The sequence below is a fragment of the Gobio gobio genome, assembly GCF_949357685.1.
Source record: "Gobio gobio genome assembly, chromosome: 16".
NCBI lineage: Eukaryota > Metazoa > Chordata > Actinopteri > Cypriniformes > Gobionidae > Gobio > Gobio gobio.
This window is the reverse complement of record NC_137109.1, coordinates 36,481,865-36,495,389: the sequence shown is the minus strand read 5'-3', so window position 1 is coordinate 36,495,389 and position 13,525 is coordinate 36,481,865. Positions and strand designations below refer to the sequence as shown.

General features: G+C 38.4%; 1 protein-coding gene across 3 annotated transcripts in view; it reads left to right on the top strand.

The window, feature by feature from the left end:
• elf1 (E74-like ETS transcription factor 1) overlaps window positions 1-13,525 on the top strand; it is a 42,966-nt gene that overhangs the window by 21,942 nt on the left and 7,499 nt on the right. For all 3 annotated transcript variants that reach the window (XM_079838400.1, XM_079838401.1, XM_079838399.1), the window contains one exon: window positions 9,148-9,528. In XM_079838400.1, the coding sequence (XP_079694526.1) occupies window positions 9,457-9,528 (72 nt within the window). In that variant the 5' untranslated portion in view covers window positions 9,148-9,456. The remainder of the gene's footprint in view (window positions 1-9,147; window positions 9,529-13,525) is intronic.

Here is a 13,525-nt window from a genome sequence, read left to right as displayed (position 1 = left end):
ATTGTGTTTGTTTGATAAAGACATTTTGCGAGCCCTGGCTGTGGGCTGGGCGATTCATTCCGGTTGCCGTTTGCCACACGCTGTCACTGACAGGGGGAGCAGAAGCTCATTGAATATGCAAATCTTATCGAATCCTAGCTGTGGGCGTTTACTTCCAAGTCTTCAGTGCGGCACGCCCATCAAAACTGAAAATGTCTTGAGAGAGCCTCAAAACCAGGGTAGAAAATAGCCTATTACTTATTCATTATGACGTTTTTGAAAAATAAAAAAAAGCCAGTTCATGACCCCTTAAAAAAAAAAAAAGATTTTAGTTTTTAGTGTTTTAAAGTGCCCCTATTTTAAAGGCTCCTAATTTTGTTTTGGAGGTCTCCTACAACAGGTTTACTTGCATCAAAGGTCAAAAAACTGTTTAATTTTCTAATATACATTGCACATCACTACATTTTTCAATGATTCAATGACTCATCAGATGAATCAATCTCTCTAAATCCCTCCTTTCCACAAGCCTACTCTGATCTGATTGGTCTGATGGCCCAATGTGTTGTGATTGGTCTACCGCGTACAGTGCATGTTTCGGAAACTAAATGGCCATTACCATAACTGAACTTATCCACCCGGAAGCTTCCTAACATCGATTTTACCATATCGATCCGAGCGTGAGTCTGATGATGAAACATCGGAAGGACTAGTTATTCAACCCGAACCTCCATCGCAAGGACGACTTGAGCAGGACGTTTCTCAGTGATACCGCTACTCATTTTGAGGTACATTATGAGATGTTGCAACTGTAATTCCTCGACATCAACAAACTGATGTGTATATTTCAAATTTATTGCGGTGCACTTGCGGGAACTATATCAATAACGGTATATACGTTAGCCCAGCACTAACCTGAATGACTGATGTAACATTAAAGTTTGCAAAACAAATCTTGCTCCATCCTTTATCTTTACTCAAAGTAGTAAGAACGACAGACAATCTGCATTAATAGACACAGTTTTGGGTAATAGTGGCCCACAGCTGCTTAGAAGAAGTATTTCAGTAAGACAGCTAAAACGTGAGTTAGCCAGTTATCTGGAGACCTACATAATATAAATACAAAACGATGTATTTTGAAAAACCGGTAAAAAATATATACATCAGTAATTATTCATACTTGGAGGTTGTGATTCAGAGGAGCAAGCTGGTCAAGTTGTTCGTGGGCGGACAGTGTACAGCATTATGCAAATGTATTTTCTAATGACGTAGAATCATTACGCAGTGGGATTCGAAATACAAACGACTTGTAAAGGTGGTTCAGAATCGATTCTTTCTTTTGGGAGACTCTACTTTTATTTATTGTGCATTTTCGACTTTACAACTTCGCAGAACTTTTACATTCACAGACAGCTATATCACACACGGCATGAAAGGGAATATTCGAAAAATCATAATGGAGGCACTTTAATTCTTAATTTATTTCGAAACTATTTCATTTTAACATCTTCCGTTTATCTCTTATCAGCCATAACATGAAAATAATGATCTGCTTGCTTGATGGTTTCAGAGTTTTAATATCAGCACATCCCTAATATCATTTCAATGCCACTATGCCATTTTGCAGGTGACAGGATTTGAATTGGATAACTTTTACCTTTTGGGCCTCAAAGTTTGAAGTTCAACAAGAACTTTTGTCTTTTTTAGCCCCTGTGGCAATTTCCTGTCCTGTTTTCACAAGTCTGACGTGTCTTCCTATCTGTGGTGTGCGGCCTGTTGCCACATAGTAGAAACAGAACACGGGGAAGAACATTTTTAACATTATGTAGCTCACACCATGTCCCTTTTAAGAAGTCCATCAGTTGGGGTCAGCTCGCTGCTGGTAAGATATAATCTGCTTACATTTTTTAACATCAGCCCTTCTCTTGCCCATCAGCATCTGTACCAATGCCTGAGGACAGTACATACAGATAGAGGAAATAGCTAAGCGATTAGTCGCAGGAGATGAACCCTGAGAGTGAGAGATGTGAGAGAGGAAGTGAGTAAGGGTGCACCAAGTTCTGTTCCTCATGTTGTTTTCGCAGTAATTAACCCCAGTCTGCGACACCCATACTTTGCATGGAACTGAGTCTATAAAACTGTTGGTTTCTAATTGAGAAATATGTATCTTTAAATCATGAGATTTGTGTCAGTGAGCTCGCTCTTGGTCATTATGGTTTTAGTTGATAATATAATGTTTGATTGTGCGTGTGGTGGTATCAGCTCAGTGGGATGATATCTGAGATAAGTGAAGCTTTTTGGAGGTGTCTGAAGATGTTTTTTTTTTTGTTTTTTTTATTCTGAGAACCAGACTTGTTTTGTTCTTCTCAGAAACAAACGGATGGCATGACATGATGGTAATGAAGTGTAAAAGTAGGGAGCCTTTTTTTTTATTTTTTATATTTTGTTTTATTTGAATTATTGTGTGTGTGTGTGTGTGTGTGTGTGTGTGTGTGTGTGTGTGTGTGTGTGTGTGTGTGTGTGTGTGTGTGTGTGTGTGTGTGTGTGTGTGTGTGTGTGTGTGTGTGTGTATGTGCAACAAATGTGAATTAATGAGTAGATTGTGTGACATGCTTTTGTTGTTAAAGCATAATGTTTTATTCCAGTTTGCCAACTAAATAGAAATGTATGGCAGTCAAACATGTTGAAAACACAAGAAATACGAAATCTAAGAGGAAGGGGAAGAAGTTTCCACTCTCAAAATGAGAGAGAAGTGTTCACTTGTTTGTGGTCTAACAGTCAGGAAGTAGCAGAAACCGACTGCTCAGTGATGCATTTCCTGTCACTGCACGATTCACAGGTCAGTTGTGGCAGTTCTTTTTTCCTTTTACATTTAAATATCTTTAGTTTAGGGTACCTTTACCATGGCTTACAGTTTGACCAACTGGAAACTCATTTCATAGTGCAGGTTGTATCATTTTAGGTAGTAAACCATCCATTTTTAACTTCTAATACCAGTTAAACTGAACAAAATGTGGTTGGCTGACATTTTCATAAATTGATATCTCCTCAAACAAGTTTCCATCTGGGAGAGATGAACACAACTTGTGTCATCCAAGCGTCTTTAGACCCTAATGAGTTTAGTGGCAGGGATTTTGCCTTCACCTGGCCTCAGCCTCTCCTCCCCAGCCTTTAATGTTGGAGAGCTGAGCTCCAGGCTCAAAGATAACAGCTCGTGTCTTAGGTGGGTGTGGGCCCCTTGACTTTTTCTAGCGGCTTGAGGGGGAGTGGAAAAGTACAAGACTTGCGAGATCAGATTAAATTTGCTTCATCCCCTGCAAAGGTAGCAGAATGTAAAGCATTTCTTCTCTCAGTTGTAGCATGACAGAAGTGGCGGTTCTCGAACTAATGTGTTTGTCACTCTCTCCCCTTCTTTTTTCGTTCTTCATTCCCCTTCGCAATGGTTTTTATAATGTCCTTTTTTTACTCTTACCTGGTTTTTTCCTCAAAACACTTTTTGGGTCTGTCTGTATTGAAAACACACTGTGAATTGTCGACTTCTGTGGCAGAAATTTCTATGCCATGTTGTTGTAGACAGATGTGGCCATGGGAGTTGCTTGTATTCTTGTCTCATTAATTGCCGTCTCTCTTGTTCTGTTGAATTAGCAAACATTCGCCTCAAAGGCCCTTGACCTTTCTCCCTGATGTATAATACACTCTTCTCCACTTCTGTGACCAACAAATGGGGTGTGTTATGGTGATACTTTCACATCACTTTTAGAAGAAGAGAAAGACAGCTCTTTTTTTTTTTATCACGGTAGGGATGTCAAATACCAGTGCTGGTACTAAAAAAATAAATGTACCTTATATTCTTTCTGCAGTACTCAGTATGGTACCTTCGCTTTTTTACTGACAGGTGGCTGCTTTTGGACATGCATATTCAGACGCTCGCCCATATGATTATTTTGATCATAATGCTCATCTTGATGAGCTATAAATGTATACAAAGTCAGTTTTTATTTGATCTTATTGTCAACAAGTGGGACAATAAATGGGAAAATAGAAAATAGAAAAAAACCTGGATCTGTGTATTTTGCAGTTCATGCTGATTATTTAACATGCCACTGTCTATTCATTAATTAATCATATATTGTTAATATTTATCAAACAATAGTATTGATGAAAAGAGAAAACGAATCACTGGTTCAAACTCATTATGAATAAATAATTAATTGAATTACATTTTGCATTGTTATTTGATTGCCAGTTTAATACTTACATTTTAAACTACCATTTAAAAGTGTGTTTTAAAGATATTATTATTTTTATTCAGCGAGGACATTAATAATGTTACAAAATATTTGTCTTTCAAATAAGAGGCTGTTCTTTTGGTTAAGAAAGTATCACGGTTTCCACAAAAATATTAAGAATCACAACTGTTTTCAACATGAATAATATTTCTTGAGCACCAAATTAGCATATTAGAATGATTTCTGAAGGATCATGTGACCACTGAAGGCTGGAGTAATGGCTTCATTATATATATATTAAAATATTACTGTTTTTATTCTATTTTTGATCAAATAAACGCAGCCTTGGTGAGCATATGAAACTTTAGAAAACAATAAAAAATCTTACTGTCCCTAAACTTTTGAACAGTATTAATATTAAATCGAATATTTAAAAAAAAGGTTCAGTTGTATATTATTCAAAATTGGCACATGTACTGTGAATTTTAATATTTATATTTTTAATATTTAACATTGGTATTACTTGGACATAAATCAGCAGCAGGCTAGTAACTTTTGTCAGGACTGTTTAAATGATTGTGACCATGTTATAAATGAGTTTGTCCAACCTCTGACGGCCCTAAGTTCATTATCGGAGCATTACAGGACTTCACTTGAGTTGAAGCGTCACATCCTCACAGGAACTGGGATAAAAACATGCATGTTCTGCTGAGTCAAGCAGATGACCCTGTTGAAAGAGGCTTTGTCCTCCATATTGATTGAAAGGTTGCTTTTGGCATAATTCCATAGTTTCTCTTCCTGTTAGTAAGTAAGAACAAGCCTTCAAATGTCTCACAAGACACATATATGTTCAATGGCTCACTGGAGGTGTTTTAATGTCACATTTTGATGGTAGAGGCGAGCATTGTGGAGTGTGTTTTTGCTGAAACGCTCAAGACTGGCATGTTCTGAAATGCCAGGAATGCCAGTCCTCCTTCCTGACCGAGCAAAAAAAAGAGCTTCACATTCCTCTTGCTTTCTCTTAGTCAGTGTCTCTCCGAAAGCCTTAGAATCCCAAGCTATTTTGAGAAGCACTCAAGACTAGTTTTTCTCAAATATGTTGACATCACTATTGCCATGACGTCACCCCCCACAGAGTAACTCGAGTTTGCTTCACCCTCTCCTAAACCATTTCCATCCAACCTGGTGATGTCATCAAAATAAGGCAGCTCACGATCACACCACATCTTGAATCCATAAGCATTCCCATCAAAGCGCTCACCTATGTTAGATGATCATTCGTGTTCGAATTTGCTTGATCTGAGATTAAATTCCATTGTCAGGGTGACTCATGGCTTAGTCATTCGGTTGGCTTAAATTACATCCTTTCATGGTCAACACTGAACTCAGCTGAGGACTCTACAGGGGCGGGTGGGTCGACAGGGTCAGTAGGGTAAGATGTATTTGTTCGTAATCATTCTCCCTTCAAAACTGGTTATTCTGTCCAACATTTTAGTCAGCTTCATATTGACAACACAGACTAGGCACTTTGCCAGACTCGTACCAGCTGCTGCATTAGGACTGGGACAGACGTACAGACGTTTTTCATATACACCTCATAGTTTTACCTTGTTTGCTGAGTGTGTATCCTTGGCAGACCTCAGTTGTGGAGTGATTCCATGCAAGCCCCACCCTGGAGAATGTTTGCTTACTGAAGTCTTGAGTACTGAGTAACTCTACCTCCCTCTCGGCGCCTCTGGATGACGTGCAGCAGGCCTTTGTTTGCATGCACATGTTGGGACTAGTCAACTGTTGTCGCATCCCCTTGTTTCGTTTACAGGCAGCCGTCATGCTGGCGTAGGTCACTCACCGTGTGCCCGGCACGAGGTCTTGTTATATTCAACTGGGAATCAGCGTGGAGAGCAGCATGGTACTCACAATCTTTGCACGATTTTGCTCCCCACCAGGCTCATCTCTCTGTGTGAAACGTTCTCATCAATCCCATATCACGCTTTCATTTGCCAGCACATCAGCGTTAAATGGTGTGAATGACTTCATTACTCAAAAGCAGAGTTGTAGACCATGGCAAGACCGTCTAATAGAATTTCAAGCTGCGAGCTTTGGCTGTGGCATACGCAGCTGCAGTTTGAGGTACAAGAGCTTTTTGAATTGGAAAGAAGAACCGAAAATGACATGAGGCCATTTTGAGCTAGTCTGTAAAGGAGGAGGCAGTACTCAGCCATGCTCTTGTTGGGCGACTTCTGACCCTTGGCTCGCGCTACGGAGACTTCATGGGCGAGTGCTTTCCCAGACTGCAGAGGTAGGCATGACCCACTCAGTGTGGTCTTGATTTGCCTGGGATCAGTATAGTTGTTATTATCATTTCTAGCTCTGTTTATACTACGGGTATGGATGATAATTCTGATTGTGCTGTTTGTTGAGAAGAGGCGTACCCTTACTTGATATAAAATGCTCTAAAATACCCCATAGATTTGCCTTAGGCATTGAAGTAGAAACTCGAGCCATATTTAGAAAACTAATATATAAAAAACACATGATGCATTAGCCATTATTATGTATATTTGTTTTAGTTATTGTATTGGTCTACACTACCATTTAAAAGTTTTTAAAGAAATAATATTCTTATTCAGCAAGGACACATTAAATTGATCAAAGGTTACAGCAAAGACATTTATAAAGGTTTTCACAAGAATATTAAGCTACACAATGGTTTTCAGTATTGGTAATAATAATAATAATAATAATTTTTTTGAGCACCAAATCAGCATATTATAATGATTTCTGAATGATCACATGGCACTGAAAAATTTAAATTGTAATAATATTCACAAAATTCACAATATTACTGTTTTTGCTGTCATTTTGATCAAATAAATGCAGCCCTGGTCAGCACAAGAGACAGAATCTTTACAGAATCTTACCGACCCCAAACTTTTGAACAGTATATATTAGATATATGGGCTGATAGAGAATATCAATATTTTATACTGTACATTATAATGTAGCACTTGTAGCAATTATTTATTTAGACATAACAGTTTAAAGGTATAATATGAGCCATTTATTGGCCATTGCATTAAAATAATTATTAATATAGTATCAGTAATCAGACAGAATTTTTATATGATTTGATGTAAGCCCCTAGTAACCAACCAGAACACCCTAGCAACCACCTAGCAACTCACAGAGCATTGTGGTGGCAAGAAAATGAATAATTGTTACAAAGAGCTTGTCTTGACAAAATCAGAAAGAGCGAAACTTCAGCAGGGTGATCCAGATGTTGGCCCCATGCTGTGGTAAGGGAGGCAAAGCCGAAGGGTTCTGGGGGGTGGGGGATACTGTCTGGTTAGTGGTAATAATAGGTTGGACCTCTCTGTCATGGCATACACCATCCTGTTCCTCTCCTGGAGAGACAAGGCCGCACAAGGCCACATGTTGAGGATGAGACTCCAGCTGCTACAGGGGTCTTGGGCAGAGTCAAAGCTAAACAGAACATTTGTTTGACCTCCCTGCCACCCACACCCTGAGAATCCCTGTCCCATTCTCTTTAACTGCCCCCATTCAACCCTTGTACCCACCTACCCCAACCCCCCCAGACACCATTCAACCTGGTATGCACTTGTTGACACACACACTGTCCTTTCAAAGCAAGCAAGCCCCACCCTGCCACAGAGGAGACATGGGCCACTCCATTTTACACCGCCCCCTTTCAGTGGTTCGTCCAAACCTTCTCTCCTCTCCCCACTGCACTCGTTTAATCTTTAACCAGACTGCAGCCCCTTCTGTTCCTTCTCACAGCCTCAGGTCTGGGCAAAGGGTACTCTTTCTCTCATAGGTCTGTGATTCTTGTGTTTTTAGGTTTCCGTAGTTCAGCTGGTTTTAGTGTAAGGAGTGAATGTGGACTTTGGATGAGGGTGTGTTTGGGCCCTTTTACTCATGTGACTGATAACACAACCTTGTTTACAGTACCCCTTTGATCAAGCTGGGTGATCTCATATCCTGTGGCGATCCATGCCCCTCACCCCTTCCTCCACACTACCACTGAAGAGGTTCACTTATTACATCTGAACCTTGACAAATTAAACCAGGCATTCAAAATGACAGTAGACTAGCTGTCTGGCTGCTTTTAGTGATTTTTGTCCATCATTTGAAGCATCATTCAAACGGAATAGTGTGAAGGATATTAGTACTATACCAATATTAAAATTCTACCTGATACCTATTAGCCAATTATTTATATTTCATGTTATGGTCGATAACTGATCAATTATTGAAATTCTGTATTAATAAATTAAATGATAAATAAAATACAAAAAAAATATTTTAAAACTAAATTTTAAATAATATCTTAAATAATTAAAATAATATTGTAGATGTATTTAATTATCTGTCATGTTGGTTATTTGTAAAACAATTAAAATATTATTTGAAGTAATGAAAATAGCACTTTGAATATTTAAAAATGACATTTAAAATATTATTTTAAATAATTGGCTGATAATGGATATAACACAGATATATATTGTGATCCCTAGTTAATACAGGGCGACACAGTGATGCAACAGTTGTATTGTGATCTCAGAGGGTAAACAAGAGTCAGAGCCAAAGAAAGTGAAGCGTGCCAGTGATGAATGTGTTGCTGGAAAGCATGTTTTCCACTTGTCCATTTTCATTCTGCCCAGCCAGACTTCCTCAGAGTCTGTTTTTGAGGCAGCTTTGGGCGTTCGGAGCCAAGAGTGAGATCGGTGAGCCGAAAGTCTCCCCAGCAATGAGCGAACGCTTCATAGAGTCAGAAAATTAGCCCCTCGTCTCAGTCCCAGCGGTACCGTCTCAGGCTCGTCCGGCCATCCCAGCCCTCTCTCTCTCTGATGATGTGACACAGCCCATTTTGCTCAGTCGCAGTTCCCTAATGTTCCTTTTCCTCTCTGTTTCTCTCTTGAAGGTTTAGATGCCCCAGACACAGCTGGAGCGAGAAACCTCCTCCATCACACAGTCCTCCACCACCCTGTCCTTCAACTGGAGGAAAAAAAAAGTCAGCAGCGTGCAGGACCAGAAAAGGGAACTCTGTTTTTACCTAACAGTGCCTCTCATTTTGTGAAAGCGGCAGATTACCTCAGCAGTGTTCCTGCTTCAAAGTGCTTCCTGTGCCGAGGGGTGTAGTGTGGAGCAAAGCGTCCGGGGAGTGCGTGGAGGGGTAGGAACCCTCTGCCTGTCAGCCTGTGTCCTACCCTCTCTCTCTCCCTACAACATCATGACCACTGCGGTCCAGTCCAGTGAGCTTGTCTTTGAGTTTGCCAGCAATGGGATGGATGAAATCAATCAGGTACATCACAATCACATTTGTTATTGTTTTTTTTTTGTGTGAGAATACTCTGATCAACCCTTCATCATTGACCTGAAAGCCCTGAAATATTTTGGTGCCAGAAATCTTTGTTATTAGGCACGTAAGCTTGTGGTTTCTCTATGTTTAGGTACTCTCTTTGTCTATCCAGCTGCACAGGCAGGGTCTCAAAAAGGGGACACAGGTTTTTCAAAGGTCTGTGCCTTTGATGCTGGGCATGAAGGGAAGGGAGGGAGGTGGAACATTAAGAGTGCAAGGAGAGGGTTGGAGGATGACTGTGTGGGTTGCTGGCAGGGTTCAGATGGAAAGACTGAGATGTAGGAATCGCCAGTCAGTCTGAACTCAGTGTGTTTGTATTCTTATATGAAAACTTAGTTGAGGACGCTTATTTATGTTACATTTACATACAGTGGTATTTAAATATATATATAAATACAATATATCAAATTAAGTGGCATCTGGAAACTAGAGCTCACTAACATTTCTGAGCCACGTTTTCTGTTATTTTTACCAAACTGGTAAGTCAAGTCAGTTTTCCTCAAGTTCACACAGGTGTCCTGGCATAAACATGTTCCACAAAGTTTGAAATGTCAAGATATTTTGTCTTCATTTTCATCCATTTACACTGCTATTCAAATGTTTGGGGTCTGTTTTTTATGTTTTAGTCTCTTATGCTCACCAAGGCTGCATTTGTTTGATCAAAAATACAGTAAAAAAACAGTACATTTAATAGAATGTCATTACAATTTAAAATAACTTTTATATTTAAATATACTTTTAAAAGTTTAATTTATTCCTGTGTTCAGCATCATTACTCCAGTCTTTAGTCACATGATCCTTCAATCACTCTAATATGCTGATTTGGTGCTTAGTCAATGTCAATGTTGAAAACAGTTAATTTATTATTATAATTATTATTTAAAAAAAAGTTTGAACCGTGATACAGGTTTTTTTGGATAATTTGATGAATAGAAACTCCATAAGAACAGCATTTAATATAAATAAAAAAATATTTTTTGTGAGATTATAAATGTCTTTATTGACATTTTTGATCAATTTGAAGTCCTTGCTAAAAAAAACCAGAATTGATTTCTTTCCAAAAAAATCCTACTTACCCCAAGATTTGATTGTATATTTTGAAACCCAATAAACTTTTTTTTTGTGTATTGTGTTTGATATGTGTGCTTACTAGATTTCTTTAAAATAATAATAATAAAAAACTTAAAATACCTTTAAAAGCAGCTTTTCAAAAGATAAGCAATGCATAGCACAATAAATAAAATAATAAAAGAAAACACTAACAATTCAATTCAATTCAATTAAATTCAAATTTATTTGTATAGCGCTTTTCACAATACACATCGTTTCAAAGCAGCTTTACAGAAAGTGCATTTCATAAATGTACATTGAAAAATGTTAGAAAGAGAATGTTAAAGAAAAATGTTAGAATAAGTTAATCAATCATGTATTATTTTAGGCCATAACAACGCTGGCGTTGAGTCTAGCAAGCAAACAAGCAAATGCTAGCACTAACAAGCAAATGCTAGTTAAAAAGAATTGATAGGTCTGAGCTTCCCTAAGTTCAAGAGGACCCTGCCACCCATAGATCTTAAGTGGGTTTGAGGAGCCAGCAAATTAGATTGTGAGGAGTGCAATCTGTGATTTTTGGGGTATAAGGAATTAACAATGTGGATGAATAATGAGGAGCCAGGCCATGTAAGTGCACCTTGGATTGATATTTTGGTATCAAGCAAATATATTTATATAGTTTTAAAAGTGTCCAAATACTTTTTGGGCCACTGTATGTGTGGATGCCAGCGTGCTGTCGTACTTTTGTGTTTTGGTTTGTTCTATCTATTCTCTCTGCCTTGAGATGACTCTAGAATCATGATCATAATCTCAAGTGTGTGTTTGTGCAGTCATGTGAATGGATCAGGTGTGACAGGCCTCTTCTCTTACAGACTGAAAGAGAACTGAAATCTAGATTCAGGCCTAACCTGCCCAACTTGTTGCAGCGTGGGAGAAGAGTCCTGTTCCACCCATAAATCTACTATTGTTTTTAAATGACGTTGGCTTCTCAGTCACTCCCTAAATCCCCTCGCTCTATTACAGCACCATCATAAAAAGGCTCTACCAGTCGCCCCACAGTCTTAGATATCTTTTGACTCCCACTACTAACAATAGAGCTGCTCTTTTCAGGGACTGCACAAGATAAACCTAGACTCTTCTCACTGTGTGTGCTGGGTTTTCCCACACATGGGTGCTGTGAAAAATGTCCAGCTGCTTCTCTGGACCATAATGATTAGCCGTGCTGGACTTTGCAGAGCCAATAATTACCTCCATAATCAGGTCGTCGTGTAATGGGAGTGAAATTATATTATGGGACCCTGTCAGAGTTCAGCTACTGCATGCAACAGCAGTTGTGTACTAGATCCAGATCTCTAGATTCACCTAATGCACAATCTTACACTGATTATCACAGATTAGCCCGACAACATTGTTACAGCCTCTTAAATGTAATCAGAAAACAACTGGCACTACTAGATTTTTACCCATGACCTAATTTTCACTCTGTATGTAAACACCTTCACCAACGTTCTTGTGACTTTATTTATTATGTGCATGTCTGTTGATGTCAAAACAAAAGAATTTCTCTCATAAACAAAGTTTTCTTGCATCATCAGGTTTTCAGAATGAGCTTTGGGCATGCACGTTTACTTATTTGTTGGGTTGTACTAAATAGGGATCAGCGATCACATTTTAGGGACCAAGTGCAATTGGCACAGTACAGTGGAATGATAATTTGAGGTTAGAGTGTGTAGAAATGTTATTTTAAGTAAGTATTTTAAAAGTAAAAAAACATGATTACCTCTTTCTTAAATCATTTTCATATCAGTTTGCTCAATTAGTTTAGTAAACAAAGACAACATTTTGTGTATAACAAAGTAAAGCATTTGTTAACTATATTTAATCAAACATCTCACTTTGACGTTATGTCAATTAGCACTTAGCATATATATATATATAAAGGAATTAATACTTTTATTCAGCAAGGACATATCAAATTGATAAAATGCAATATTAAAGACATTTCGAATGTTACAAAAGTTCTATATTTCAAATGAATGCTGTTCTTTTGGACTTTATATTCGTCTATGAATGCTGAAAAGAAGTGGTTTCCACAAAATAAGCAGCACAACTATTTTCTACACCAAATTTCTTGAACAACAAATCCGCATATTAGAAAGATTTCGGAAGGATCATGTGACACTGAGTGCTACAAATAAATTACATTTAAAAACAATATTTCACAATATTTCTTTTTGGTCAAATAAATGCAGCCTTGTGAGCATGAAAGACTTTAAAATCTGAAAAATCGTACTGACCTCAAACTTTTGAACGGTTGCACATATCATAGACATCATTAATAGTGGTATTTCTTCAATACACTTTCATGTAGTGTGGCTGCCAGTATTTCTTTGTGTGGCAAAGTTGATGCTTTTTGGCATCAAAGCCAACACGTTACACACGTTAGCATAAAATGAACTCTATCTGTATGGGTGCATCCACAGTCTATAAAATCACCTGCTCTATGACAGAGCCAGGCTTACATATCTTCTCTTTGCCACATCACACGTCCTATGGCTATGATGACATGACATTGCGTAGCTTTAGTGGTGAAGAGACTAATTACTTATTGCTGAATACCTGTGGCATCAAGCCTGGTTAGTGCACAGCGTTCGAGAATCATCCAAGAACCTGTCTCCAACATTGCAAATGAGGGTCTTGTGTTGCATCAGTGTTTTAGCATCACCACTGGCGTCAGGTAAAGCAGAAGAGAGTTTAACTGCAGGACAAAGCGCATACTATGCACACAATAAGAAGACAGAACTCAACTATTCAAATGACTGATCTTTATCTGATGTTTCCCTTTTAGAAATGTGGTTGATAATTCTGAAAAAAAGGATGTTAGAGGTTT